At 41.5% G+C, this 27,352-nt stretch overlaps 1 protein-coding gene and 1 long non-coding RNA gene across 2 annotated transcripts in view; both read right to left on the reverse strand.

The window, feature by feature from the left end:
* Nucleotides 1-9,938: 9,938 nt before the first annotated feature.
* LOC311225899 (uncharacterized protein) lies at nt 9,939-11,125 on the reverse strand (the record flags this gene model as incomplete). The annotated part of the gene is made up of 1 exon (XM_084311290.1): nt 9,939-11,125. A coding segment is annotated over one exon (930 nt), but the record flags the coding sequence as incomplete, so codon positions are not given.
* Nucleotides 11,126-11,130: 5 nt separating this feature from the next.
* Nucleotides 11,131-27,352, reverse strand: part of LOC311225007 — a 44,680-nt gene continuing 28,458 nt past the window's right edge. The window contains exon 3 of the long non-coding RNA XR_014619486.1: nt 11,131-11,646. This is a non-coding gene — a long non-coding RNA (uncharacterized lncRNA). The remainder of the gene's footprint in view (nt 11,647-27,352) is intronic.

Consider the following 27,352-nt stretch of genomic DNA (forward strand, 5'->3'; position numbering starts at 1 on the left):
TAGGTAAACAATCACTCAAATAATCACCAGATAAAACTTCAATTTCAATCAAATATTTAATGAACATTTGCAAAATAAGAGAACAGACTTTGAGGTAGGCAGTCAATCAGCTCCTGGAGCCTTATGTATGTATGTAATGTATACAAAATGTATACAAAATCAAACACTTTTACTTTAAAAGCAAAACATATCTCCTTGAGAAAAAACTGCATCGAACAACACAAAATAGTGCAAACAGGCTGTGGTAAATTAAATATTTACTCAATATGTGCAAAATAAGAAGTCTTTGAGGTAGGCAGTCAATCAGCTCCTTGAGCCTTAAAAAATCAAACACTTTAAAAGCAAAACATATCTCCTTGAGAAAAAACTGCATCGAACAACACAAAATAGTGCAAACATTAATTAAATATTTACTCAAAATGTGCTAAATAATAAGTCTTTGAGGTAGGCAGTCAATCAGCTCCTTGAGCCTTAAATTTATACAAAAGCAAACACTTTGTATTGTGCAAAAGAAAAACATATCTCCTTGAGAAAAACACTCCATCGAACACAAAATAGTGCAAAAAATATAATTGGCCTAGTTAGGCCAAATAGGGCAGGGCCTATTAGGGAGTGTCCTTCAGTTCCTTGAGTTTGTCGGTTAGCTGTTTCTCCACAGTCTCTAGACTTATTTATTTTTCTTTTGCAGCTCTTCGAAGGCCATTGGACTTTGAGATGAAGCTCAATTTCCCTATAGACTCAGCTTTTTCTGCATTGGCATCAGCAGACTTCAGGAGGACCCTTATATCCTCCTCCATTCTCTTTTTTTTGGCCTTTATCTCTGTTATCTCCTCCATTAGTCCTTTCCTCTTCTGTGCCTTCTGCTTATCTTGCTTTAGACGTTTTTGGTCATCAAGATACATGTGATACTTCTGCCTGGCAGCAGCTGCAGAGAGGAGTAGCTCCTTTGTGTAGGCTATGTTGAGCAGCCCTCCAACACTCTGCACATGGTCATGAATAACCCGCTGGGCAATCAATGAATGCTCTTTGAGGTTCTCCACCATCACTTCTTTGTTGACCGAAAACCCTCTCTCGACAGTGGCTTGACCGTGTGAAAGGATCAGGAGGAGTTTTATTACTCCCCATAGATGGCGCCACTCTGCTTTGTTGGATAAACATTCATGATAGAATTCATCCAACCTTCCACTTTCTGGGTTGAAGTTCCTAAAGGGATCTGACACTGACATCAAGCTGTAGTAATAGAAGTGACCAAACTCCCTCAGAATCTCATCACATGATTTCTCTTCAATGCGGCCAGTTTCAACAAGGAGCCGCAGACAAGTGGTGAGTTTCCGGGTGCTTCTCTCTTTGCTCTTGATGAGCTCGCTAGGATCCAGGACAGAGATGCTTCTAACAAGAGGATACTTGAGTGGAGCCTTTTCAAAAAGCTTGGAGACCATCTTCAGCAAAAACACCTTACAGTTCTGCCTGAACTCCAGCCTCAGCCTCTCAGCATGAGTTCTTCTTCATGTGCTCCTGCAGAGCTCGCTCTGTGACAAATCCCACACTCAGTTTGGTGACATCCATGTGGTTGACTGGGTCAGCATAGTCAACTTGGAGAAGCTTCACTGTGGTAGTTGCGTCCTTCATGACACTGGGCTTGATGAACTTCTCCATTAGACTCCTCAGCATATTGGTGAGATCCACACTCATAAACGGCAGCATGGGTTTGTCGGTCTGGTATAACTTCAAAAATGGTGTTATTTCCCTAGCCACCATTAGAAAGAAATTGAGCTTTGCTGGGAAGAGGTCATCTTGAACAATCATCTGAGCAGTCTTGAAAGACTTAGTAGATGGTTCTGTTACCATTTTCGTTTTGGCTGCATTAATGTACATTTTCAGAGAAGGCAAAATCTCTAGTGCACGCTCAGCCACCTCCACATTTTCCAGCCATCGATGACTACAGAAGTCAAGAGGGAAGGACGAGGAACCAGTGACTGCTGTATAGTCCTCCCTACGAGCTGGAACATCTTTAAATAGCCATTTAAGGCTCGACAGAGCATTTCCTAGCTCCCAGTCTGTGGATGCACAGCCTCCTCTGAAGGAATTGTGTAGTATATGCAAACCACAGCTTCCTACATTTAGCATTGTCTTGCCTGTTTGTTCTTCTATGTTTTGCTGGGCCAGGGAGAATAGCTTCCAGTTAACATTTGGGCCATCCATAGACAGCTGAATCAGGTTTTGGAAGCAGATATCCGAACACACTGCCTCAACCTTCTCATGTATTTGTTTTGCGGTGTGATGGCCCATGAAAAAAGATGTCAGATACCTTGAGTTTACTTGATTATCATCCCAGAATCTCATGTGCATGTCAAGCTGGCATTTCTTCATTTCCCGATTTAGACTTTCATCAAACAGAAGTACATATCCAGATTCTTTCTTGGCTTTGGCCTTCATCAGGGAAGAGAAATGAGGAGCTATCCCAAATGTGGTGAGGTATGCCACTTTATTCTCCCCACAAGTAAATTGTTTTGCTATCTCACTGTCAGGAAACATTGTTTGAAACATGGCCCCCATGACATTACATGAATGGTAGGAATAGTGGCTGGTTACTGCTTTTGTTGCCCAGCATATTTCATCTTGAAGTGTTGGATTAGAGGTAACAAATGATTTAATGGTGCCTGTGGTGTTGCTGGTTGACTGGTTCTTGGATGAGCCTGTGGATGGTAGAGGGGCAACTCCACTGCAAGCTACTCCACTGGCTGCTTCCACTGTACTGGCTCTCACTACACTGCTGCTTGTTGATGTGGATGTAGCTGTGCTGCTTGATGCATTGCTTGTCTGCTGGAAATAATCCACTAATGCAGGACCTGGAATTTGATGCTTCTTCCCTAAATTAAAAGGAGCAACATCATGTTATAAATAAAAAAAAAAGTGTTTTATTTATTTCACTGATTCTTGAGAGTCGGGACAAAACACTTTTAAAATATTATATTTTGAGAATGCACACTATATTAATTAGAGTTATATATTCATGTAGAGAAAGGTGTGAGCTATTTAACCATGTAAAGGTGCTGGCTCTACATAGAAAAACATTTTCAACAAATTCACATGTTTCCCTTTGAAACTTGATTTGTGTTAACTCCGTCAGACACACAAAAAAGTATATAATTCTAATTATTCCAGTCCAACAAGAATCTAAAGTTCTGAAGTATGTTGTAATAGTGTTTAGTTACTCTGGTATGCAATAAAATATAATATATAAACCTCAGGTGTAATTTCACACTATTCTGAAAACCCAGAGTTAGAAATATTAGCATTTTCAAACTTTGTTTTTAATTTTGATATGATAAAAAAAAGATCATTAAGTAAATAAGACACAAGAGGATGAAGATCTAATGCTCCTTTATTACTTAAACAACATAAACTGAAGAAGGAATTTGTATTTTCCCCAAGATTAACAAAAATAAATATCTGACGGTGTTGACAATGATCTGACGGTGTTGACGAGAAACTGACGGAGTTGACAAAATTGGATTTGAATCTCTGCAACATTTTTTAAACAGATGGAAGTGACAATAATAAGAACTAATAACTCCTTGTCTTATACTGAACATTTTGTTAACTCAATTGTAATAAACAACAAACTTTACATACACTGTTTCCAACTATTACAAAATGCACCGTTTCCAACAACAAAAACAGTAATGTAGAACAGGACCCCTTTCTTCTCGTCCCTGTTTTCATCTACCTCCTCTACACCACTTCCTGATCTCCACTTTCTCACCCACTTCTCCTCTTCCTTTCCTTCTGCATTTCTGATTAGTTTCACTATGATGTCTTGAACTGGGCAGAAACAGACATCCTTCTTGCCACATTTGGGCTGAACCACATTTCTGTTGGACCATGGGGATGCAGAAATTCCACTTTCACATCTTGTTGCTCATTATCCACATCGATGGTCTTGGCTAGCCACCAGTGGTCATCATATACTACTGCTAACCATTACTCCATTACTAAGGCTGCTAACAGTCGTTACTGTCACCGTACCCTCAGGACCTTTCAAAGGTTCTTCGTCCAACTCCTCCATTACATCTTCCATCTCCATACCCTCTTCCATCTCATTTTCCATCTCCTCCCACAACATGGCCAGAGGTCTCTTCTTCTCCGTGTATCACTCTGCTGTTCTCCTGGGTTGCCATGGTAATAGGAGGTAGCTGGGCAGAAGCACTGGCAATCCAACATCTCGCTGCAAAAGCAGGATAGTTGTCTGTTGTGGATCCTGTCCTTATGTGCGATGATCTGGTGTATTTGTCTTGTTGAGGGAACCGGTTTGAGAGGATTCATGAGAAGTGTGTCGTATCTTTACATGTCTTCTTCCACAATATGATACAGCTGAACACCATTCAGACTGTTTGAGACCTTTTTGAAGAATATGTGTCCATCCGTCACATAATTTCCTCTCAGGACCAGGTTGTCAGCTGTTCTTTTTACTGTTCCGCCAATGCCGTCTGGTGCGCCCCTACCATGAGAAGTGGGGAAGAAGTTCCACGTTGTCCTTTTAAACCCCAGTGTAGGTGGGATACCAGACAGAAGAAAAAAGTTCTTCTTGTTCTTGTTTGCTTGGACCATCAGACCAAAAGTGCACGGTGGTAACCTGTGGATATTTTGTCTTGATATCTTTTAGGACTGGATCCATTTGTGTCCAGATTGCTGCAGCATCCTGTCTCTTTGACTCTGACAGTGTGCAAAACCCTGCCTTTCCACCCTTAGTGTAATACATTCTGGTATGGAGTGTTATCTGTGGCAGATTTTGTCCGAAATGGCAGGCCTGAACTTCAGCTTTATATTTGAATTTCTAGGATTCTGAAAAGTCAACATGGACGATTGCTGTACTCTCATCACAGGACTCAATTGTGTTGCTGTATTCTTTTGACTGGTTTCGCAATGAACACACATGTGTTGTGGTTTCCTTTCTGAGTTTTTGCTCATCGAGTTTGATGAGCAATGAAAGGCTGCCTCGGTGTTCGACGAGCTTAGTGTTCATGTCGATTCCATTGCATGTGTCTTCTTGAACTCTCTCCCACTGCCTCCATTGAACATCGATTTTGTCTTGCTCTTGGGTTGTAACTGTACCTTTGTTTAGACATTGTGAGCAGGCGCGAAGAAGGCAGGCCTCACTTGCTGGAGAGCAACAAACTAATTGAAAACTGTCATCCAGTTTGTTTGACTTCACAACACCAGACATTTTAAGGACCTCGAGCATTAAGCATGCATTTTCATGTATTTGACACAGACATGTCTTCCGATCAGATGCTTTTGGTGCTGTGACATAGAAGGGCCTCAGAGCACAGAATGAAGAATAGCTCAGCTTTACAGTGGGGTTCTTAATCTGGAATTCAGTGTGGAGGTTGAGCATGGAGTCTAGCAGGATCATTATGTGCCGCTTGATCTTGTTCCTGGTGACTGTGTCAGTCTTATCCGTTGTCACACGTGTAGAGTTCAGGAAGAAATCCTGAACAGTCTGTGTTATACCCTGTATTAATGTTGGCTTTTTCTGAGGCTGCTCCTTTTCTCTCATTAACTTGTAGGTTAACCCAAACTCTTTCATTTGTTGAAGAAGACGATACTTTTGCCTGATGACACACTCAGTGCTGGTTTTTGGCGCCATGGGCCAGGAGTTTGTTTGTCTTCAGCTCTCTTCTGGGGATGTTGTGGAATAGAAGGGTCTTTTGGATTTTCGGATTCCTTACTTTGCTTCCTGATAGCATCTTCTTTGTTTCTGTGCCTGGAGAGTCCAGTGGTGATGTATTTGTAGCCTTTTTTTTTTATCATTTCATTATTGTTTTTATCAGGTTGTTTAGTTGCTTTGTTACATTTGTAATATTCTCTTTCATAGTTTTTATTTCTCTTGAATGCCTTTTTCGCATTTTACTTCGTTGCTTTTCCTGTCTGAGAGACTCCCTGCACTGTCTGGCATTGTTATCTAGAATATCCTGATCTGATTTTTATCCGATCCTGATTTTTCTTGAACTCTACACTTGTGACAACTGATAAGATTGAGACAACTGACTCAAAAATATTATCCTGTTGATCACTCCATACCATAATGTATTACACTATGGATGGAAAGAGTCAGATAAAGGATGATGTAGCAATCTACAGTAGACACACATGGACCAGTCCTATATTAAGAATTATTATAAAGATATTAAGATGAAATATCCACAGTTTACCACCGTTCACCTTTGCTATGATGATCTAAGTAAACAGTATAAGAACAAGAATAACTGTTTTCTTCTGTCTTGTATCCCTACTGGGTTATGAAATTTTACATCAATCAATCAACCACGCAGACAAGTGATATATTTATATTTATGTGCTGGGAAAGTAAGACAATTATTCAATAAGCAGACCACAGCCCGCCCATGCTCTAAAAGTCAGAAGTGTATTGTAATGCATGCTATTATATGCACACTTCTGTGCAGATACAACTCTGAAATAACATTTAAGTTTATAGTATAATAATAGCATATTATGAGGTTATTGATGAATTTGTCAACTCCGTCAGCTTACACGTCAACTCCGTCAGACACAAAATCTGACGGAGTTGACAAAAAGGCACACATTTTCCCTCCAAGCCTGTATTGTGCACTGCAGCTAGCTAGTTTTTTGGCAGTTGCTAGCTGTCTTAATAATCTCACTGAAACACTTGAATTCAATCCACTATTGTTTTTTAAAAGTATAATAACGGAGAGATGGTGTTGACATGTTCCAGCTGTGACCATAGGAATATTGACATTGTTTGTCTAAAATATCAAAACGTATCAAATTTACCAGACCATGTGTGGTAGTGTTGCATTCACCACAGGCAGGAAAAGGAAAAGGGGTCCTCAGGGATAGAGCTGGCCATGCTATTGCCTGATTTAATTAGGTTTATGAAAAAGTCTGACGGAGTTGACATAAACTTTGATAGGCAGATTTCTATGGAAAATATTATTTGAGTTTCATGGCATGCATTGTTTTATACATTTATAACCCTTATCCTTGATTTGATATGTATGTTTTCACAAGTGGAGAGGTTTTTCAAGCTTTTTTGGGCCGGTCAATAATGTGACCCTTGCTGAGGACAAGGAAATTAACATGGGAGCTTCTAACCACAGATTATACATTTAAACAAATATCCCCCAAAAAACAAATATGTGCTAAAACATATCAGTATACACAATACCTTTAGATTGTATGTCAATCATTATTAATTTCTTTATTTTTTATATAAATTACTTTTCTATGTAGGACATGTTTTGTCCCGACTCTCAAGAATCAGTGATTTAATCTCACTGGTTGCACTTAATTTTAAGAGTGTTTATTGTTTAATGTTGACATCTAATCTAAATGGATCATTATGATATTATACATTTATATTTCATTTATAGGCTACTGCCTATGAATTTTAGAGCCTAATGATGGCCTGGAATGAACTAACTACATTAAAGGGGAACTATCTTATAAATGGCCTTTTTCAGTGTTTAGCATTGTTTCCTAGCTATGTGGACTTATATTAATATGATCTATGTCTCTAATTCTCATATTGGCGCATTCTTCCAATTCTCCTCTCACAATATTCACCCTCACTGAACTGAGTCATCTGAAAATGTGCTGATTTGTGATGTCAGAGAGACACCGCTGCATGATAATGTTCAGGCGGCGCAGTGGTTTAGGTGCCCAGGCTCAAAACGGCTTAAGATCTTGAGGTAGAAAAATGCTGTTTTTGAGGACTTCATTAGAAATACAAAATGAATTAAAAAAAATAAAAAATTACAGAGGTGTTCCATAAACTCACAGGAATTGTGTAAAAGTGCCCAAATAGTGAAAGAAATAGTCAAATAGTTCCCCTTTAACATTATTATCCATGTAATTAACTGTAAAGTTCACGTTAGCTGTTAGATTGCATATTCCATAAATATACATGCTAAAATTGGCCTGGCTCGTCACGTTTGATTGAAAACGTTATTAACAGATTGCAGAATGGGTACAATACACTATGGCTCAATACACACAATTGTTAACACTTTGACTGCCATGAAACGTCTTTTCACGTCATTGCTGGCCATGCTCAAGTTGCCGGGGGACGCTGTACAGCGTCCTTATATCAATATTTCAAAAATCTGCGATCGGATTCATTATGTCCCCTCCGCTGGCCTGAGATCCACCAGCAGGACCCACTGAGCTCTCTGGCGGTTCAGGAGCGCCATCTGGTGGCCGATCGGCGCAATCGCCAAACAGGATGTTGAATAGAGGTTGTCCTAGACGACCGTAGTACTTCCGGCGCTCGCTATAGGTCCCGCGACTCTGGCTCGTCACACTACACAGTGATCGATTGCCAATAACTCGATAAACAACATGATTTGGACGTATATACCATTATACAAGCTGGAGATGGACCGGGTAAATTTACATCCCATAATGATAAGATTTCAACTCGACGATGATCGCCCAACGGCGCGCGGACACTGGGGTGAGTTTCAGCGTGTAACGTTACCGTCTTCGATACTAACTGCTATTATCAACATTTGACCCACATTAGATGATTGGTATAACGCTGCCCACGGAATTATAAACGCCCCCTAGCCCATCCGGTCAACATCAGATGACGTGTAGTAACTTCTAGAAGTACGTCTAGTTGGAATTTTTTATATCGCGCTGATTGCCATAAAACTGTATTGCATCATCAATATAATGCATTTGGGGCTATAGATCACGTTCTGGAGAAAGCTGCAGAAAGAGATGAAAACATACTTATACATTAGACCATACTTTACTATGAATATGTGAATGAAAAAGTTTAACGTTGCTACACAATGAACAACACATATAGGACTTTGAATGGGCCCTAATAATGGCAATGTAGCAATAGAATTTAAAAAGTTATAGCCATGCAAAGAAGGGGTACTTCTCCATAGACAAATAGAGCCGGCAACCTATGGTATATCATTAATTTAACCCAAGGCAACCAAAGTGTTAAGGGGATGCAGACCAGAGCAATACTTTCGTCTTGTTTACATCAGGGTCCCCCATTTTCAATTCATCATAACATTTATGACATACACATATACAGTACGTTACTGCGTTCCAACCTACAACTGCTCCACACCAGTCTCCGTAAATGTTCCGTTATAAAAATAAAATACCATTTCAATACACAAGTTTTTGTGTTTTGAAATACATGAAAGGAAATTAGCTAACGTTGATTCGCCTAACGTTAAGCTATGCTACATGCTGCGTATTTCAAAACACAGAGTCCGGTAAACACAAGTTTGTAATTCCAATAGTGTATTCTGCCTGTTACTTGACTATTTCGATTATTGAAGTGGTATTTTTATAACGAACATTTACGGAGACCGGTGTGGAGCACTTGTAGTGTCAAACTTAGTAGTACCTGGCGAGCCAGGCCAAGACACGTCAATAACACCCATAGCTCATTCGCTCACCTTTCATGTGGCTCGAAAGTGCACTCTCCCCCATGGTAAAAATATGCAGGTCCTTTCTGCATATGTTGCACACGGCTACTCTGGGATGTTCTCCTCTTTTTAACCATGACTTATATTTGATATCTTAGAGCCAGAGCTCATTAAAACGGCAGCCTCCCGGCATTTTGACCACACACGCGCGCGCGCTGTTCTCAGATGGCACAGCTAAAAACACTACGGGTAGAGCCAAGCCACATTTCATTTTGCGTGAAAGGCGATTGCAAAATAGGCTCGCTCGAATCGCTCCCGACTTATTTTATTTCTTTGTCTAAAAAAACCAAACTATTCAGTCAGATAGTGATTTATTATTAAAGTATAAAGTGCAATTACAATTTCAATAACTTTCCAGCACTTTATACACAATTCAAGCACATTTAAAACCTTGAAAACAGCACATTGAAATACAAGCATTTTCAAGGATTTACAGGACCAGTACGAAACCTGAATTTAAAGTTAATTGATTCCAACCCTTTGTTTTATATTTTCATCAATACTACAGCCATTACTCTGTCAATATACACACAATGACAAAAATAGTTAGTTAGCAACAGGTTGCTCTGCAATTCCCATAAACCCACAAGCAGTTAGATGGTAAAAAAAACCATTTTGAAAAATACAATACATGAAACATTACTCTAAAATAAACACTTCTTGTGAAAGTAGGAATGTTGACAATATGTGTGACATTAGTTAAATAAATCATTATCCTGAATCTTCTCTCCCAAGTGTTTTTTCTCATGTTTTCTGAAATATGCTAAATGGGTGAATCTCTTATCACACAAACCACAATGATGTGGCTTCTCTCCTGTGTGAAATATGTGGTGTGATTTAAGACTAGACAAATTACTAAATCTCTTCTCACATTGGTCACAGGGGTAGGGCTTCTCTCCTGTGTGGATTTTCTGGTGTGTTGTCAGATTACTCCGTTGACTAAAGCTCTTCTCACACTGGTGGCAGGAGTAGGGCTTCTCTCCTGTGTGAATTCTCTGGTGTAATTTAAAACTAGACAAATGGATAAAGATCTTCTCACACTGGTCACAGAAGTAGGGCTTCCCTCCTGTGTGAATTCGACTAAAGCTGTTCTCAAACTGGTTACAACAGTAGGGCTTCTCTCCTGTGTGAATGATCTGGTGTAATTTCAGACTATCCAGTCGTCTAAAGCTCTTCTCACATTGGCCACAGCAGTAGGGCTTCTCTCCTGTGTGAATTCTCTGGTGTGTTTTCAGACTACACAGTTGACTAAAGCTCTTCTCACACTGGTCACAGGAGTAGGGCTTTTCTCCTGTGTGAATATTCTGGTGTAATTTCAGACTAGACCGTTGACTAAAGCTCTTCTCACACTGGTCACAGGAGTAGGGCTTATCTCCTGTGTGAATTCTCTGGTGTCTTTGCAGATCAACTCGCTGATAAAAGCTCTTCTCACACTGGTCACAGGAGTAGGGCTTTTCTCCTGTGTGAATATTCTGGTGTAATTTCAGACTAGACCGTTGACTAAAGCTCTTCTCACACTGGTCACAGGAGTAGGGCTTATCTCCTGTGTGAATTCTCTGGTGTCTTTGCAGATCAGCTCGCTGAAGAAAGCTCTTCTCACACTGGTCACAGGAGTAGGGCTTTTCTCCTGTGTGAATATTGTGGTGTAATTTCAGACTAGACCGTTGACTAAAGCTCTTCTCACACTGGTCACAGGAGTAGGGCTTATCTCCTGTGTGAATTCTCTGGTGTCTTTGCAGATCAGCTCGCTGAAGAAAGCTCTTCTCACACTGATCACAGGAGTAGGGTTTCTCTCCTGTATGAACTCTCTGGTGCGTTTGCAGATTAGTTTTACGACTAAAGTTCATCCCACACTGGTCACAGGAGTAGGGCTTCTCTCCTGTGTGAATTATCTGGTGTGTTTGCAGACTATCGAGTCGACTAAAGCTCTTCTCACACTGGTCACAGGAGTATGGTTTCTCTCCTATATGAATTCTCTGGTGTGTTTGCAGATACTTTCCCCGACTAAAGTTCTTTCCTGTGTGAATGCGTTGGTGTTTATTGAGATTCATCTTTGAACTGAAGCTTTTTCCACACTGGTCACAGCAGAGACCTTTTCTTCCATCAAAGCCTCTTGGTTTCTTCCCAGGCCTGGCAGGACAGCTATCTGGATGGAGATAGTGATCGAGAAGAGTGTCAGAGGAAGGAGAGATTTGGTGATTTTATTCAGCTTTAGTTTCTATGCATAATGGTATGTATCTGGGTTTTATAGTTTACGACCAGTGTAGTCCAGAGTGGTCTACACTTCTAGACTTAAACCACTTTGTTTCAAGCACCAGTTAGTCTACAGTTTCTGGAGCAGGAGTGGTTACATCATGACTATGGTTAAGGTCGGTTTCAATTTAGTCCGGGACTAAAGCCCCTTTAGTCTCAGGTCATGACAGATTTAAGTGTCACCTTATGGATCAAATCTTATATCAAGCTATAGGAAATCTCATATCTCAGTAACAATATAGTACAATTTCTGTAAATAATTGGATGAAACATTTGTCTACAAAATAACCACATAATCCTAGGGGTGGGAATCACCAGTTTCATCACCGATTCTTTGGACAACGATACGATATTTTCCGATATCACAAAGTCTGCCACGATACGATACGATTTGATTCGATTCAGGTGCCTGCGATCGATATGAGACGATATTATATGCCCATTTAACACAATCAGTAACATTTAAAACAAAAAAAGGCAATGGAAATATCATTTGACATTTTTATTTTTGAGCTCTTCCAGACATTTAAATGAAAAACAATCTATTGTTCGTTTTTTTTTTTTTATTATTAATATCCTATTCACTGTCACAGAGAAGACAGGAAGAATAGCCCCAGCACTGCTGTGGCTAATGGGGATCCAAATAAAAATAAACAGAGCTGTATTTTGGCTGGAAAAGGCATATTGGGAGTCCGAAGGTGCAGTACCGGCCAGATCCTGTTAGTGGGGCTATTTCGAGAATGCACCCTCCTTCCCAGTCCTCACTTCTCTCTGCCTATGGCTCTGGGTTATATTACGATAACGTAACGTTATTTTCTATCTTTAACGCGACGTCGGCTTAATGGAATGGCGAGGATTGCAAAGCAAGTTAGATGCATTTGACCCGTGGTGGAATAAAACAGCAGGGACATGTTTTGGGTTTCAGAATAGGCACACTAGCCTTGCTCTAGTGATGGTCTAGACCAGGGGTGGCCAACCCGCGGCTCGCGAGCCGCATGCGGCTCTTTGCCCGTCAATGTGCGGCTCTTCCATCCATAAAAAAAAATTAAAAAAAAATTTAATTTTTTTTTTTATATTTTTTTTTTACTTTTTTTTTTTTTTTTTTACTTTTTTTTTTTTTATGTCACTCATTCCATAAGGACGTAGAATAAACATTTACAATTTTTTTTTAAATGGTCCATTTGCATGTTCTTGGTATCTGAATCTAGGGACATATATGGATCAGTGTCAGAAATAGTGTGTCTGTTACTAGCCTTGAGTAAATTGTAATGAACCAAAGGAGAATATCAATTCTATTTAAAAAAAAATATATCTTTGACTGTAAATAACACCATGCTAAAATTGACCAGACCTGAAAAATCTAAGCAAATGAATAAAGGGAAGATGATTAAACAGAAGGTTTTGTAGATACAGTACTGAATTCTGCCATCTTTTTTATAATGTAAATTTCTCCACCATTTTTCATCATATTGCAACACCGTTTTTTGCAAGACGTTCACAGAAAGGTAGAGAAACTAACTGCGTTCTGTTTTATGGCAATAACGTTCAGGTTTGTGGGAGATAATCCCAAAAAATAAGAGAAATTAAAAAGTAAATCCAGAAGTCAGATGATTGACAGGGGCTGGTGTGAGCTGGGTAGGGTAGTTTTTCGAAATTTGAAAGCCCTGAGTCTCTTCCTTCAAAAGACTACACTCACTTTTGGCTGTGCCACTTCCTCCTGTCAATATGCGCCGGTTTCCGACTCAATGCCCTGAGATTGCTATAATCTTATATTTCACTAATAACAGTTAAAATAATTGGTAAACAAACATAATGCTGAAAATATACACTTTTACTGTATATCTCGGGCTTAAGAGGTTAACCCTGTGAGGCCCAAATTAAAAAGAAATTAGCAACTTCAGAGGCCAGAGGGTGGGACATATAAACACATTTACTATCAAATAGCATTGTGAGGCTGAACAACAGGACCAATTGACTATACATGTGCTTAAAGGGGAACTATCTTATAAATGGCTTTTTTCAGTGTTTACCATTGTTTCTTAGCTATGTGGACTTATATTAATAGGATATATGTCTCTAATTCTCATATTGGCGAATTCTTCCAATTCTCCTCTCACAATATTCACCCTCACTGAACTGAGTCATCTGAAAATGTGCATATCTGTGATGTCAGAGATTTCTCAGCTGCATAATAATGTGGCAGTTGATGTGGCAGTTGGCACCAGGCCACACAGTGGTTGGAGCCCAGCCTCAAAACGGCTTAAGATCTTGAGGTAGAAAAATGCGGTTTTTAGTACTTGATTAGAAATACAAAACAATGCATTTAAAAAAAAAAAAAAAACCTAGGTGTTCCATAGACTCACAGGAATTGTGTAAAAGTGCCCAAATAGTGAAAGAAATAGTAAATAGTAGTATAATAGTTAATAGTTCCCCTTTAACATTTTTTAAATAAACATTATTTTTTTAAATGGCTAAAAGTGATTTTGTAATTTTGCAACCGTGGGTCTCACAGGGTACTTTTAACCCTGTGAGGCCCAAATAAAAAAGACATTAGCAACTTCAGAGGCCAGAGGGTGAGACCTATAAACACATGAAGGGTGCCGTGACTGAAAAAAAAGGTTGAGAAACGCTGGTATATGGTGTGGCTCTTTGTGGTACCACAGTCATTTTTTTGTGGCTCTTAGTCTCTGACTGGTTGGCCTCCCCTGGTCTAGACGCTAATGCTGTGTGCTGTTGATCCGAGCGGATACGAGGGATTTTCAAAATAAGAGTATCGCAATATGAATCGATCTTTTTACGTTGCATCGATCCTATTTGATTATTGATAATAGATTGATATATATCGATCTGGATCGATGTATCGTCCCACCCCTACATAATCCATGACTACTTTTTAATAATCCTGAGTGTAAACTAAATAGAAATTAATAGGCCGTATGGTGAAGGCTGAGAAGTGGCTAGAAAATGATTCTCGTTCCCACCTCGGCGGACTACACAATTTTCACTCTGGGCTAAAGATCTATTGGTGTAGATTTAGGAATAAAAAGTTCTCCATTGACAAACCTGCCCGTTTTGCGCAATCATAATTTTAAAGTCGGGACTAGATCTTTCCTCGCGAACGGATACTTTCTCACCACAGTTTTATTTTACGCAATTGGTTAGAGTTCGGTCACATATCTGGCGCTCGACCAATAGCAGCTCTCTTTGTTGCGTAGTTACAGACAACAAGAGATTTGTGTAAACAGTAGGAATGGAAGCAACAGAAAAGCAGTACATATTGACGAGTACAGAAGAGGACGAAAATGGAGAAAAACCACCTTATAAAGTTCGGAAAAAGGTTTCTAAACAATGTTATATGCATCTCACGTCCGTTCAGAAATAAAGTGTACAAGATTTTACACAAACACGGTAGGATAGATATAGAAACTCCGTCGAGCGGTGGCTTAAATTAACAGGCGAGAATCGTATCATTGCGGATACATATAAACATTGTTTAGAGATTGAGTTTGCCAATGTTCCTGGAGATGCTGGTTTTCACGCTACTTGCTATAGGCGTTTTTTTTATTATTATTATCTTTATTGGTTTTTTTTTGGCCGCGCAGGACCGACAGAGGAGAGAGGGTGAAATGGGAGGAGAAGAGGAGAAGACATGCGGCATATGGCCACTGGGTCGGGGAATCGAACACAGGGCGACCGCTTCACTACTCAGCGCGCTATATGGTGTGCTACTGGAGCGCCCCACTATAGGCGTTTTATCTACAAAAAAAGGCTTGGATACAGCTGCGAAACAGGCTATGTGTTCTGCAGCTCAAGATGTGGATGCAGGAGTCTGAGCTTACAGAACATGGTTCTACAAGTGAAAGTCCTCTGAAGAAACTTCGATCCAGGACAAGCCTACCAGCTTTTGTCGGACCTGTACTTCCAGTCTTGTGCATCATTTGCAAGAAAAGGGACAAGTATGTGCGTGTGAAGGGCAAACGCAAAAGGGACCATCCATCATTGGCTGAAACCTTGGCTGCAGGTATGAAAAATAAGCCTAGCTACACTAATGTGAAAAATACACTATTTAATGCTGTGCCGAGATAGTTTAGGTGTGTTTTTATAGTTGACATAACTAGAATTTCAGATACTGTATATCATCTAGTTTTACAGTGATGTTTATGTAGCTCTGCTAGTTCATAGTGATGTTTAAAGTATGTTAGCTTTCAGAACCAAATCAAGCATTTTTAAGTGCTTTAGAGGAAATGTCAAAATATCATAATATATATCGTGTATCGTGATAGAGGAAAAAAAATATCATGATATCATTTAGAGGCCGTATCGCCCAGCCCTACTGTATACTAGTTGATCATATTAACTAGTCAAGCTGTACTGGTTCGTACGGGTGCTGGAAATCCTTGAAAATGCTTGTATTTCAATGTGCTGTTTTCAAGGTTTTAAATGTGCTTGAATTGTGTATAAAGTGCTGGAAAGTTATTGAAATTGTAATTGCACTTTATACTTTCATAATAAATCGCTATCTGACTGAATAGTTTTTAGATAAAGAAATAAAATAAGTCGGAGCGACTCGAGCAAGCCTAATTGCGTTCGCCTTTCACGCAAAATGAAATGTGGCTGGGCTCGACCCGTAGTGTTTTTTTTTTTTCTCTACCTGTGCCATCTGAGAACAGCGCGCATGTGTGTGTGGCCAACATGCCGGGAGGCTGACGTTTTAATGAGCTCTGGCTTGGAGATATAAAATATAATTCATGGTTAAAAATAGGAGAACATCCCAGAGTAGCCGTGTGCAAAATATGCAGAAAGGACTTGCAGATTTTTACCATGGGGGAGAGTGCACTTTCGAGCCACATGAAAGGTGAGCCAATGAGCCATGGGTGTTATTAACGTGTCTTGGCCTGGCTCGCCAGGTACTACTAAGTTTGAGACTACAAGTGCTCCACACCTGTCTCCGTAAATGTTAGTTATAAAAATACCACTTCAATAATCGAAATAGTCAAGTAACAGGCAGAATACACGATTTGAATTACAAACTTGTGTTTACCGGACTCTGTTTTTCACCGCAGTGTTTTGAAATAGGCAGCATGTAGCCCTAGCCTAACGTTAGCTAATTCCCTTCCATGTATTTCAAAACATGAAAACTAAGTGTATTGAAATGGTATTTCATTTTTACAACAGAACATTTACGGATACTGGTGTGGAACTGGTGTGGGGCAGTTGTAGTCTGGAACGGAGTAACGTACTGTATATGTGTATGTCTTGTATGTCATAAATGTTATGATGAATTGAAAATGGGGGACCCTGATGTAAACAAGACGAAAGTCTTTCATTATCCATGTAATTTACTGTAAAGTTCACCTTCGCTGTTAGATTGCATATTCCATAAATTAACATGCTAAAATTGGCTTGGCTCGTCACGTTTGATTGATTGATTGAAAACTTTATTAACAGATTGCAGAATGGGTACAATACAGTACGGCTCAATACACACAATTGTTAAGGGGATGCAGACCAGAGAAAGACTTTAGTCTTGTTTACATCAGGGTCCCCCATTTTCAATTCATCATGACATTTATGACATACATGACATACAGATATACAGTACGTTACTGCATAACACATCGGCTCAGCCAGGTTATATATGATGCCAAGTCTACATAATTTTGGTTGTTTATAGCACAATAAGATCCGATTTAATGTGATGGAAGAAGTGAAAGAATCATTTTGAGTAAATATTTAATTTACCACAGCCGCGATAAGATGCTGGAAAATCTTGAAAATGCTTGAAAAGTGCTTGCATTTTGCCTTGGAAAAGGTTTAACACAGATTGACATAAGTGACGTATGTGGGTTGGTCATTATTACTGTATTTGTGAGACCATGTGAACATAGGGCTGGGCGATATAACGATAATTATCGCGATATATTTTAATAATCGATATAAAAAAAATAATATATGGGGGGGGGGGGGGGGGGGGGTATCGCATTTCTTTTTTGTGTGACCTGCAACCGGGCAGTTTTAAAACCAGAGACAGTGGACAGACTTGTCTTTCTTGCAACTTAAAGTAATGGCTTTGCTTGTTCAAATGACAATACTGACCAAATTGAGATTTATTTTTCTCTTGTCCATTTATTTTGTTTGCTTTCTAATTTAAAATACAGTTTGAAACCGTCTGTACACAGTAGGCCATGTGTGCTAGCAGTCTCCAGTCACGATGCACATGTGCGTGGTTTGTCCACCAAAAAAGCACCAAAAGATAGAAAAGAAACTAGCAGAGCCAGAACTGTTCAACTCCCCTGGAGCCACAGCCAGCAGAAAAGGCGGTTTACTTTCGCTTTCAAACCAGCTGCAGCCTGAGAACTGGAGTGTGAGGGGATGTAACACTAAAGATGGCGGCAACAACAAAGAATTGCTGCAAAATAAACATACATCTGTTGTTTAAAAAAAAAAAAAAAAAAAGTATAGTTCTAACAATATCGATAATTATCGATATTATCGAGTGATATGATATTGTTATCGATATCGTTATCGCGATATCATTTTTGGCCATATCGCCCAGCCCTATGTGAACATCAGGTTAGTATAGGTAATGTTTTGTATGTGGTGTGTGTCATGGTGATTATTTCTCTCTTTGCCAGGTGCCGCCCGTCCCTCTGAAGAGTGCTGATTGCCTGATGAGTGGCAGCTGACGGCAACAGCCTCAAGGGACGGGTGGATAAAGCCTGGCATGTGACACACCTGGGCGCCTCATTCTGACATTGCCACTGACTAGAGTGGAGTGTGGAGGTTGCCTATCTTGCCACTGTGTGTGGATGCCTTTGTGTACTTTGTTTTCCACTTTGTGTGGATTAACCATTGTGTCAGAATATATTATTGTGGGCCTCTGAGCCATTTGCCACTTTGTGAGTGGAACTATATGTCCTGGGTTAGAGAGGACACTAGGGTTGGGCATCGTTTGGATGGAATCATCCCTATGTTCCCCGGGTCCTATGTTCCCCGCTTGATTGATTAATAGATTTATTTTATTAATTATTAATGTCGGCCTTGTTTCGAACTGGTTAAGCTTAGGCCCTCTTTCGAACTGGTTAAGGTTAGAGTTTGGAATCAGGGCTGGTGGTCTAAAATGTTCAATCAATCAAAGCGGGGAACATAGAACCCAAGGAACATAGGACCCGGGGAACAGACATGCTCCCGTTTGGATTTGAACTATTCCGGTTCCGATTCAGATTCTCCATTTCGATTCCTGTTCTAAACAATTCTCGATTCCGATTCTTTGAGGTGCAGGTCGAAACAGGTCACAGCTTATTTCGCAGGAGATACATTTTTTTTTGAAACATTTTTAATTTTGTTCATACTATTCACATTGTGAGTTGACTTGATAGTTTAATTTGGTTGCTGTACTGTAACTAGGGTATTAATTAACAAAGTTGACAAGAACAAGTTACATTACAGGTTGAAAAAACCCTCAGCTCGGAACTAGGCAAAATCTGCATATGGCTCACTGATAACAAACTATCATTACACATGGGCAAAACAGAGTCCATTCTCTTCGGTTCAAATAACAAACTCAGCAAGACCAACGGCTTCTCAGTTACAGTGGGTGACAATATTGTCACAAGGAAAGATGAAATTACATACCTGGGTTCCATCCTAGAGGCTAATCTTTCCTGTGACAAAATGGCATGCAATGTAATAAAAAAAAGTCAACCAACAAACTCGATTCTTGTACCGGATCTCCTCTCTGGTAAACAAGAATACCCTGAAGACTCTGGCAGGAGCACTCATTGAGGGGTACTACGACTATGCTTGCACCTCATGGTACCAAAGCACCTCAAAAGCGCTAAAAACAAAATTACATCTCAAAACAAACTGTTCAGACTACTGCTTGACCTTACTCCTAGAACCCACCTCACCCCTGCCCACTTTGACAACCTAGGATGGCTTAGAGTAGACGACAGAGTACAGCAACTTGCAATGAGCCTGGTCTACAAGATACACTACACGACCAAGGTACCCATGTACATGTCAAAATACTTCCCAAAGGTCAGTGAATACCACGATCACAACACCAGAGGGAGCTCCACAAATCATGTTAAACCCAGATTCGGCTCAAACAAGGGACTAAACAAGTTTAGCAATTATGCCACATCAATGTGGAATGCCCTACCCAAAGCTGTAAAGGAATGTAAATCACTACCCACTTTCAAAACCACTCTCAAAGAACACCTACGGGCTGCAATTCGAAACTGGCCCCTGTAAATGTCCTAACCCAACCCCCTCCAATGTACAGTAAATGACCAAGTATGGTTGTCAATATTCCAATGTACAGTTTTGCTTGTACAGTTGTACAGTGTGTCCGCCCCCCCACCCACCCAACCCCTCCCACCCACCTCCAATGTACAGTCCCCCCCCCCCACCTACCCAACCTCCTTCAATGTACAGTTTCTACGTCAAATGTACTCTCTTTTCTGGACTCTTTTTGTATCACAAACAGTACTGTATTTGCAAATATGGTATGTCATAAATGTATAGATGTAGCAGTACCGTCTATCTGTATGTCGTGTATGTCATATATGTGACTGGGCGTGGGGACGATGGACTTGTTGAGGCAAGGTCAAATTTTATTTTTTTACATATTGTGAAAGTACAGATTCATACCTTAAAAATAAGCCATCACTTGAACATTTTGGTGGGATACTTTTCAAGCTACATCCTATGAATCATGGTGATATCAGTAAACGCATTCAGAGATGAATGGCCTTCGAAACTTTGTGGAGAGGTTCACACCTGTGATTTAATCAACTACAACCCTACCCAGAATGCATTGTATTCCATGGCCCCCTCTCTCTCTCGGGACATTAACACCTTGTGTCAGGCTCTTTTGTTATGGCAATGACTCCGTCTTGTGGCAAGTTGTTGTGGCAGTTGAAGTATTTGCCTTGTAAGTCTAAAAGCTAAATGACTAAATGTAAATGTATTATAAGGAAAGGTTAACATTCTGTAGTGTGGTAGTGAAAGGTTAACCTTCTGTAGTGTGGTAGTGAAAGAGTTAACCTTCTGTAGTGTGGTAGTGAAAGGTTAACCTTCTGTAGTGTGGTAGTCAGTGGTGCAGTGGCAAATTGACAGTAGGTCAAACGCTCCATGCGCGTGCGCGCGTGCACAGTTTTTTTTGGCTGCTCTCGTCCTGCAGCTGGATACTATTGCCTCACAGCGCGGCCGTCAGCGCGCGGCCCAGAGAGCGCCGCTGGCTCTGCAGCTGCATGCTTCTCCGGGAGTCCGGTTGGATAATGCCATGTAAAAAGCGATTGCGCGTACTTCAGCCTCAGTGACCGAGGTATAACGCTGTTATACCGAGTTATACCAGCACTGCACCACTGGTGGTAGTGAAAGAGTTAACCTTCTGTAGTGTGGCAGTGAAAGGGTTAACCTTCTGTAGTGTGGTAGTGAAAGGTTAACCTTCTGTAGTGTGGTAGTGAAAGAGTTAACCTTCTGTAGTGTGGTAGTGAAAGGTTAACCTTCTGTAGTGTGGCAGTGAAAGGGTTAACCTTCTGTAGTGTGGTAGTGAAAGAGTTAACCTTACATTTACATTTACATTTAGTCATTTAGCTGACGCTTTTATCCAAAGCGACTTACAAGTTCTGTACGACAAGCCATCAGGAAGGGCACAACTCTATCAGCTGAGCAACAATGTTCATCAAAGTGTTGAGTGCTACAGTGTAGGTTAGTTTATTAGGACAAGTGCATGACAGTACGGTTAGTTAGGGTTAGATTTTTTTTTTTTTTAATTCAGATAATGGTTGAAGAAGTGCGTCTTTAGTCGACGGCGAAAGATTGGACGTGATTCGGCTGTCCTAACTGGGGTGGGTAGTTCATTCCACCATTGTGGGGCAAGGACTGAGAATAGGCGACTTCTCTTTGATGACCCTCCCGGAGCTTGGATAGGAGTAGGTCTGAGGCGGCCAGAAGATGCAGAGCGTAGGGGTCTTGAGGGTGTGTAGTTAGAGACCATTGACCGGAGGTAGGCGGGAGCGGTTCCCTTTGCCGCACGGTATGCTAGGTCGAGGGCCTTGAAGCGGATTCGTGCAGCAATGGGGAGCCAGTGCAGGTCCCTAAGAAGTGGGGTGACATGGGCCGACTTCGGTAGGTTTGAGATCAGGCGGGCCGCTGCGTTCTGAATGAGTTGAAGAGGCTTAGTGGCAGTGGCCGGGAGGCCAGCGAGCAGTGCATTGCAGTAGTCGAGGCGGGAGATGACTGTTGATTGGACGAGGAGTTGGGTGGCTTCTTTTGTCAGGAAGGGGCGTATCCTTCTGACGTTGCTCAGGAGGAATCGGCAGGTTCTGGTCGTCGCTGCGATGTGAGCAGAGAAGTTCAACTGGTCGTCGAGGACAACACCAAGGTTCTTGGCGGTCGGGGACGCAGTCACAGCTGCATTCTCGACTGTGATTGAAAGGTCGGTTAGGGGGGAGGATTTGGCCGGCAGGTGGAGCAATTCTGTTTTGCTTAGGTTCAGTTTGAGGTGGTTGGACGTCATCCAGGCTGAGATGTCGGACAGACAGGCCGAGATCCGCACAGAGACGTGGATATCTGAGGGAGGGAAGGAGAGGAAGAGTTGAGTATCGTCGGCATAACAATGGTAGGAGAAGCCATGAGACGTGATAATGTTACCCAGTGATTTAGTGTAGAGGGAGAAGAGAAGGGGTCCTAAAACCGAGCCCTGGGGGACACCCGTCCGCAGGGGGCGGGTGGCCGACAGGGTCCCTCTCCATGACACTTGGTAGGAGCGGTCATTGAGGTATGATGACAGCCATGTCAGCGCAGAGCCAGCCACTCCCATTCCTGCGAGGGCCGCAAGGAGGATCTGGTGGTTGACTGTGTCGAAGGCTGCAGATAGATCTAGGAGAATCAGGACAGAGGAGAGGCCTTTCGCTTTTGCTAAGTGAAGTGCCTCTGTGACCGCAATGAGGGCTGTCTCTGTGGAGTGACCAGTCCTGAAGCCTGACTGATTAGGGTCTAGGAGGTCATTCTGTAAGAGATAAGTAGTAAGTTGGTTGGATACAGCACGTTCAAGTGTTTTAGAAAGGAAGGAGAGAAGAGAGACAGGACGGTAGTTGCCTATGACAGTAGGGTTCAGGGTTGGTTTTTTTATGAGCGGCGTGACTCTGGCTTGTTTTAGGGAGGTGGGGACCACCCCCGAGTTGAGTGAGGAGTTGATGGTTGCAGTTAGGAATGGGAGGATGTCTGGTGCTATGGTCTGGAGGAGTGGGGAGGGTAGCTGGTCCAGCTGGCAAGTAGTCGGACGGTTTGACGTTACCAGTGTCAGGGTCTCTGCTTCTGTAATGGGAGAGAAAGATGACAGAGTGAAGGATGAGGTTCTCGATTCAGCATTTGGAATGGGTGGGGGTTGGGAGAAGGAGCTGCGGATGTTCTCCACTTTTTCCTCAAAGAAGATCGCAAAGTCTTCGGCAGAGAAAGATGAGGGAGGGGGGGGTGGGGGGGGAGTGAGGAGGGAGGACATGGTAGCATGCAGTTTGCGAAGATTCTTGGCAGAGGCCTCGATCCTATGGTGGAAGAAAGAAGCTTTGGCATTAGTGATGGTTTTGGAGAATGTTAACAAGAGGTTGTGATATGTGTCGATGTCAGCAGTGAGGCGTGACTTTCTATACTTCCTTTCAGCTGCTCTCAGGACCTGTCTTTGTTCTCTCACTGGATCTGTCAGCCATGGACTGGGTGGGGAACGGCGGGCAGGTTTCTCAACGAGGGGACAGAGCTTGTCGAAGGAGGTTGCCAGGGCTGAAAGGAGGGTGGAGGTTGCCATCTCTGTGGAGAGAGCAGAGAAGGTGTCACTCAAAGGTAGAGCGGATAGTATGTCAGAGGAGAGGGTGGAGGGGGATAGGGAGGGCAGGTTGCGTCTGAGTGAGACTGTTTGAGTTGGGGTGAAGACCTTTCGGTTAAGCATGAGAGTTAGTGAGAAGGATATGAAGGAATGGTCAGATACATGTAGGGGAGTTACCGTGGTGTTAATGATGCTGGAGTTACGGGAAAATATGAGATCCAAGGAGTTGCCTGCTTTGTGGGTGGGAGGCATGGCAGTGGGAGTCAGGTCAAACGATTGTAGGAGGGAGACTACTATGACTGACTGAGATGAGTCAGGCAGGTTGGTCTGTAGTGTGGTAGTGAAAGGTTAACCTTCTGTAGTGTGGTAGTGAAAGGTTAACCTTCTGTAGTGTGGCAGTGAAAGGGTTAACCTTCTGTAGTGGTAGTGAAAGGTTAACCTTCTGTAGTGTGGCAGTGAAAGGGTTAACCTTATGTAGTGTGATAGTGAAAGGTTAACCTTCTGTAGTGTGGTAGTGAAAGGGTTAGCCTTCTGTAGTGTGGTAGTGAAAGGTTAACCTTCTGTAGTGTGGCAGTGAAAGGGTTAACCTTCTGTAGTGTGGTAGTGAAAGGTTAACCTTCTGTAGTGTGGCAGTGAAAGGGTTAACCTTCTGTAGTGTGGTAGTGAAAGGTTAACCTTCTGTTAACTCACTAAACCTCACAAACACCAGCAAGGAAAGGCTGCATCAAAATAACTGTTTTGTTTCGTAGTGGCGTTTCTGCCACTCTTCACAAGCAAAGAGACTGTTTCCATTCCGTGAAAACCCGCCCTACTCTGCTCTGATTCGCAGACTGTGGGTGGGGGGAGAAACGCTGAATGTGATTGGATCAGAGTAGCCAGACAGACCGGCAGAGCAGCCAGCCGGACAGTGGAGCAGAGAGAGAGGAGACAGCTGAGGATTTAACGAGGCGCGTTAATACATTTGTTTATCTGGCTTACTGATGCGGTTTCAAGCCATGCAATAACAAAGCGCAACATTAAAATAAGGACAGCATTAAGTTGCAATAATACAGTACAGCTCAATACACACAATTGTTAAGGGGATGCAGACCCGAGAAAGACGTTTGTCTTGTCATCAAATGAATTGCCAGCGCGCGTTCGTCTTCAGCAACAACAACAACAACCTACGTGTCCTATAATGATAATAAGTTGTTTGTTATTTTCTTTGAGTTTCACTATTGAATGAATTTACTTCTTATACCATTAGTGTAACTGAGGGGTACAATTCCCTGACTGTATTGAGAGTATGGTATTATTAAACCACTACTTAGTTATGTACTTTAATTACTGGCCATACAGTACACGGTATATCTGGTGAACACCCACACAAGAATACAACAATGACACCTAAAGTTCTATTTGGAGGGATTTATTATTAGAGCAGCAACGATAGGTTACAGAATGAGAATTATGAATTACGCTTATAAGGCGAAGAACACTTAAGTAGGTCAAGAGCGTAAGTCCATGAGCATAATAAGATGGGTATAACTGACGCCACCTGTAGCATAAGAATTACATAAGGCACACTCGTAGTCAGCTGGAGACACTTAGGGGGTTCCCTCCGGTTGTAAGCCAGCAGGGTAGAAGAATGTTCTGGAGCAAAGTCTGGATCAACGAGGAATAAATAAGCTCCAGCTACGGGAGTCGGTACTGTACTCCCCTTGATCGGCAGACAAAGCAGCAGCTGTAATCCAAGTATGCGCGACAGCATGGATGAAAGCTAGCCAGCCTCGGGTCCTAGAGGCGGGCTCGATGGTGCTCCTCACAGGGTAGATCCCACACAGCAGTGGGGTAGACGGTTCTCTGCTCCAGCAGCCACAGTACCAAAGCAATATAATCCAGCCGGAAAAGGCTCTGCATTCGCCGGTGTAGATTCTCCTGTGCACTATACTTCACATTAACTAGGTCGAACTTGGCGTTATTTCACTACACTCACTTTTACTATCCTATTCGCACATGTTATAAGTGCTCTATTTAGATGCAAAGATTGCTCACTTCACTTGGTCGTTGACTCGTGGTGAAGGCTTCAACTTTGGGATAAGACTTAACGTTACTTTGAACGAATGATGAACTGAATGAACTGCTGCTACTTTCCACCTGCGCCGTATTTATACGTAGGGTGAATAATCTAGTGCCAACCTCAGTTCTGTCTCGTATTACTGCGCAAACCTGGACATGTTGAGACATGTCTTGGCGGTGGCTTTGAACTCGCCATTGGGGGTATGGTCGTTGGTGCCTAGGGGTCGCTGTCCAATAGGAGAACGAATATTATGGTCTGGTTTGTACCTAGGTAAAGGGATATTCCGTGTATATATACAAAGAATATACAAGGGATATCAAACGATATACAAATATTATACAAGGGATCTCAAGTAATAAATATATATATTCGGTTTAATCTGACCCTTTGTAACAATTAGGTTGCAATAAATTCACTCGAACGAAATTCGTTCGCTCATCAAATTCGTGACATTCTAAATGTGTTTTAATGTTGTTTAACACTTTAACTGCCGAAAACGCCGGAACTCGTCATTCCCTGCCATGCTCAAGTTGCAGAGGACGCCGTAACTCGTCTTTGATATCAATATTTCAAAAATCGGTGATCGAAATCATATTTTCGTTCCGGAGCCTTGACACAGTGCTGATCTCCTCTCAACCCTCTAGCGCAGGGCTATTCAACTGGCGGCCCGCGGGCCATATCCGGCCCGCGGGATGATTCTGACCGGCCCGCCAAAGATTACATGATAATAAAAAAAAATAAAAAAAAATATATCTTTTTTAAATATTTTTTTTTTATTATTTTTTTTTACTATTTTTTTTCATGTCAACGTTAACACGCACAATTGAGCCAAAAGTCACTCAATTAATGACAGATTTCATTGATAAATTGAGGGAAAACTTTGCAAGTCGATTTGATGAATTTGACATGTCCAGATAATTGATGCATTTTGTGAGCAACCCATTTGCCAATGTAGCTGCTATTTCCACAAAAGGACAAGAGTTCCTTGCATCACTTCACATTGATGAAGGTCTCCTGCAACTTGAAATAATTGACATGCAAGCATCATCTGCTCTGAAGCAGGCACTTGAGAATGAATCCACCACAACATTTTGGATAAAGTGTATTTATGTCAAGACATTCCCCAAAATAAAAACGCTGGCAATATCTGTGCTAACAATGTTTGGCTCAACATACACCTGTGAATCCAGTTTCTCTCACATGAATGCCATTAAAACAAGCAACCATGCCTCCTTGACAAATGAGCATTTGCATCACTGTTTGCGGGTAGCCCTCACTTCCTATGAACCCTCTTTCTCTGCCATTGCCCAGTCAAAGAAGTGCAATCGCTCTCATTAGATGTGTGTATGTAGGCTAGGCCTGTCTGCCCCCCACCCCCCTGATGTTTGAGAGTTAAGAGTCGACAATAAGTGCTAATAAGATGCTGTGATTTGCTGTTGTTGCACAGACATGAAGCACTTTTTCATAAGCTCAGCTGCACTATAAATGTGTTTTTTTGTTCAAGTGTTGATGTTAGAATGTTCAGATGCACATCATGCACTTGTTTGTTTTTTATTTTATTTTTATATTGAAATGTTGAAGAGGAGATGTTGCAGTTGTTGCACATAAATGAAGCACTTTTTTTGAAAAGTATACTACATTTGCAATGTAGTTAAAGGGGAACTATCTTATAAATGGCCTTTTTCAGTGGTTAGCATTGTTTCCTAGCTA

The sequence above is a fragment of the Notolepis coatsorum genome, assembly GCF_963971535.1.
Source record: "Notolepis coatsorum genome assembly, chromosome: 3".
In the NCBI taxonomy this organism is placed as follows: Eukaryota; Metazoa; Chordata; class Actinopteri; order Aulopiformes; family Paralepididae; genus Notolepis; species Notolepis coatsorum.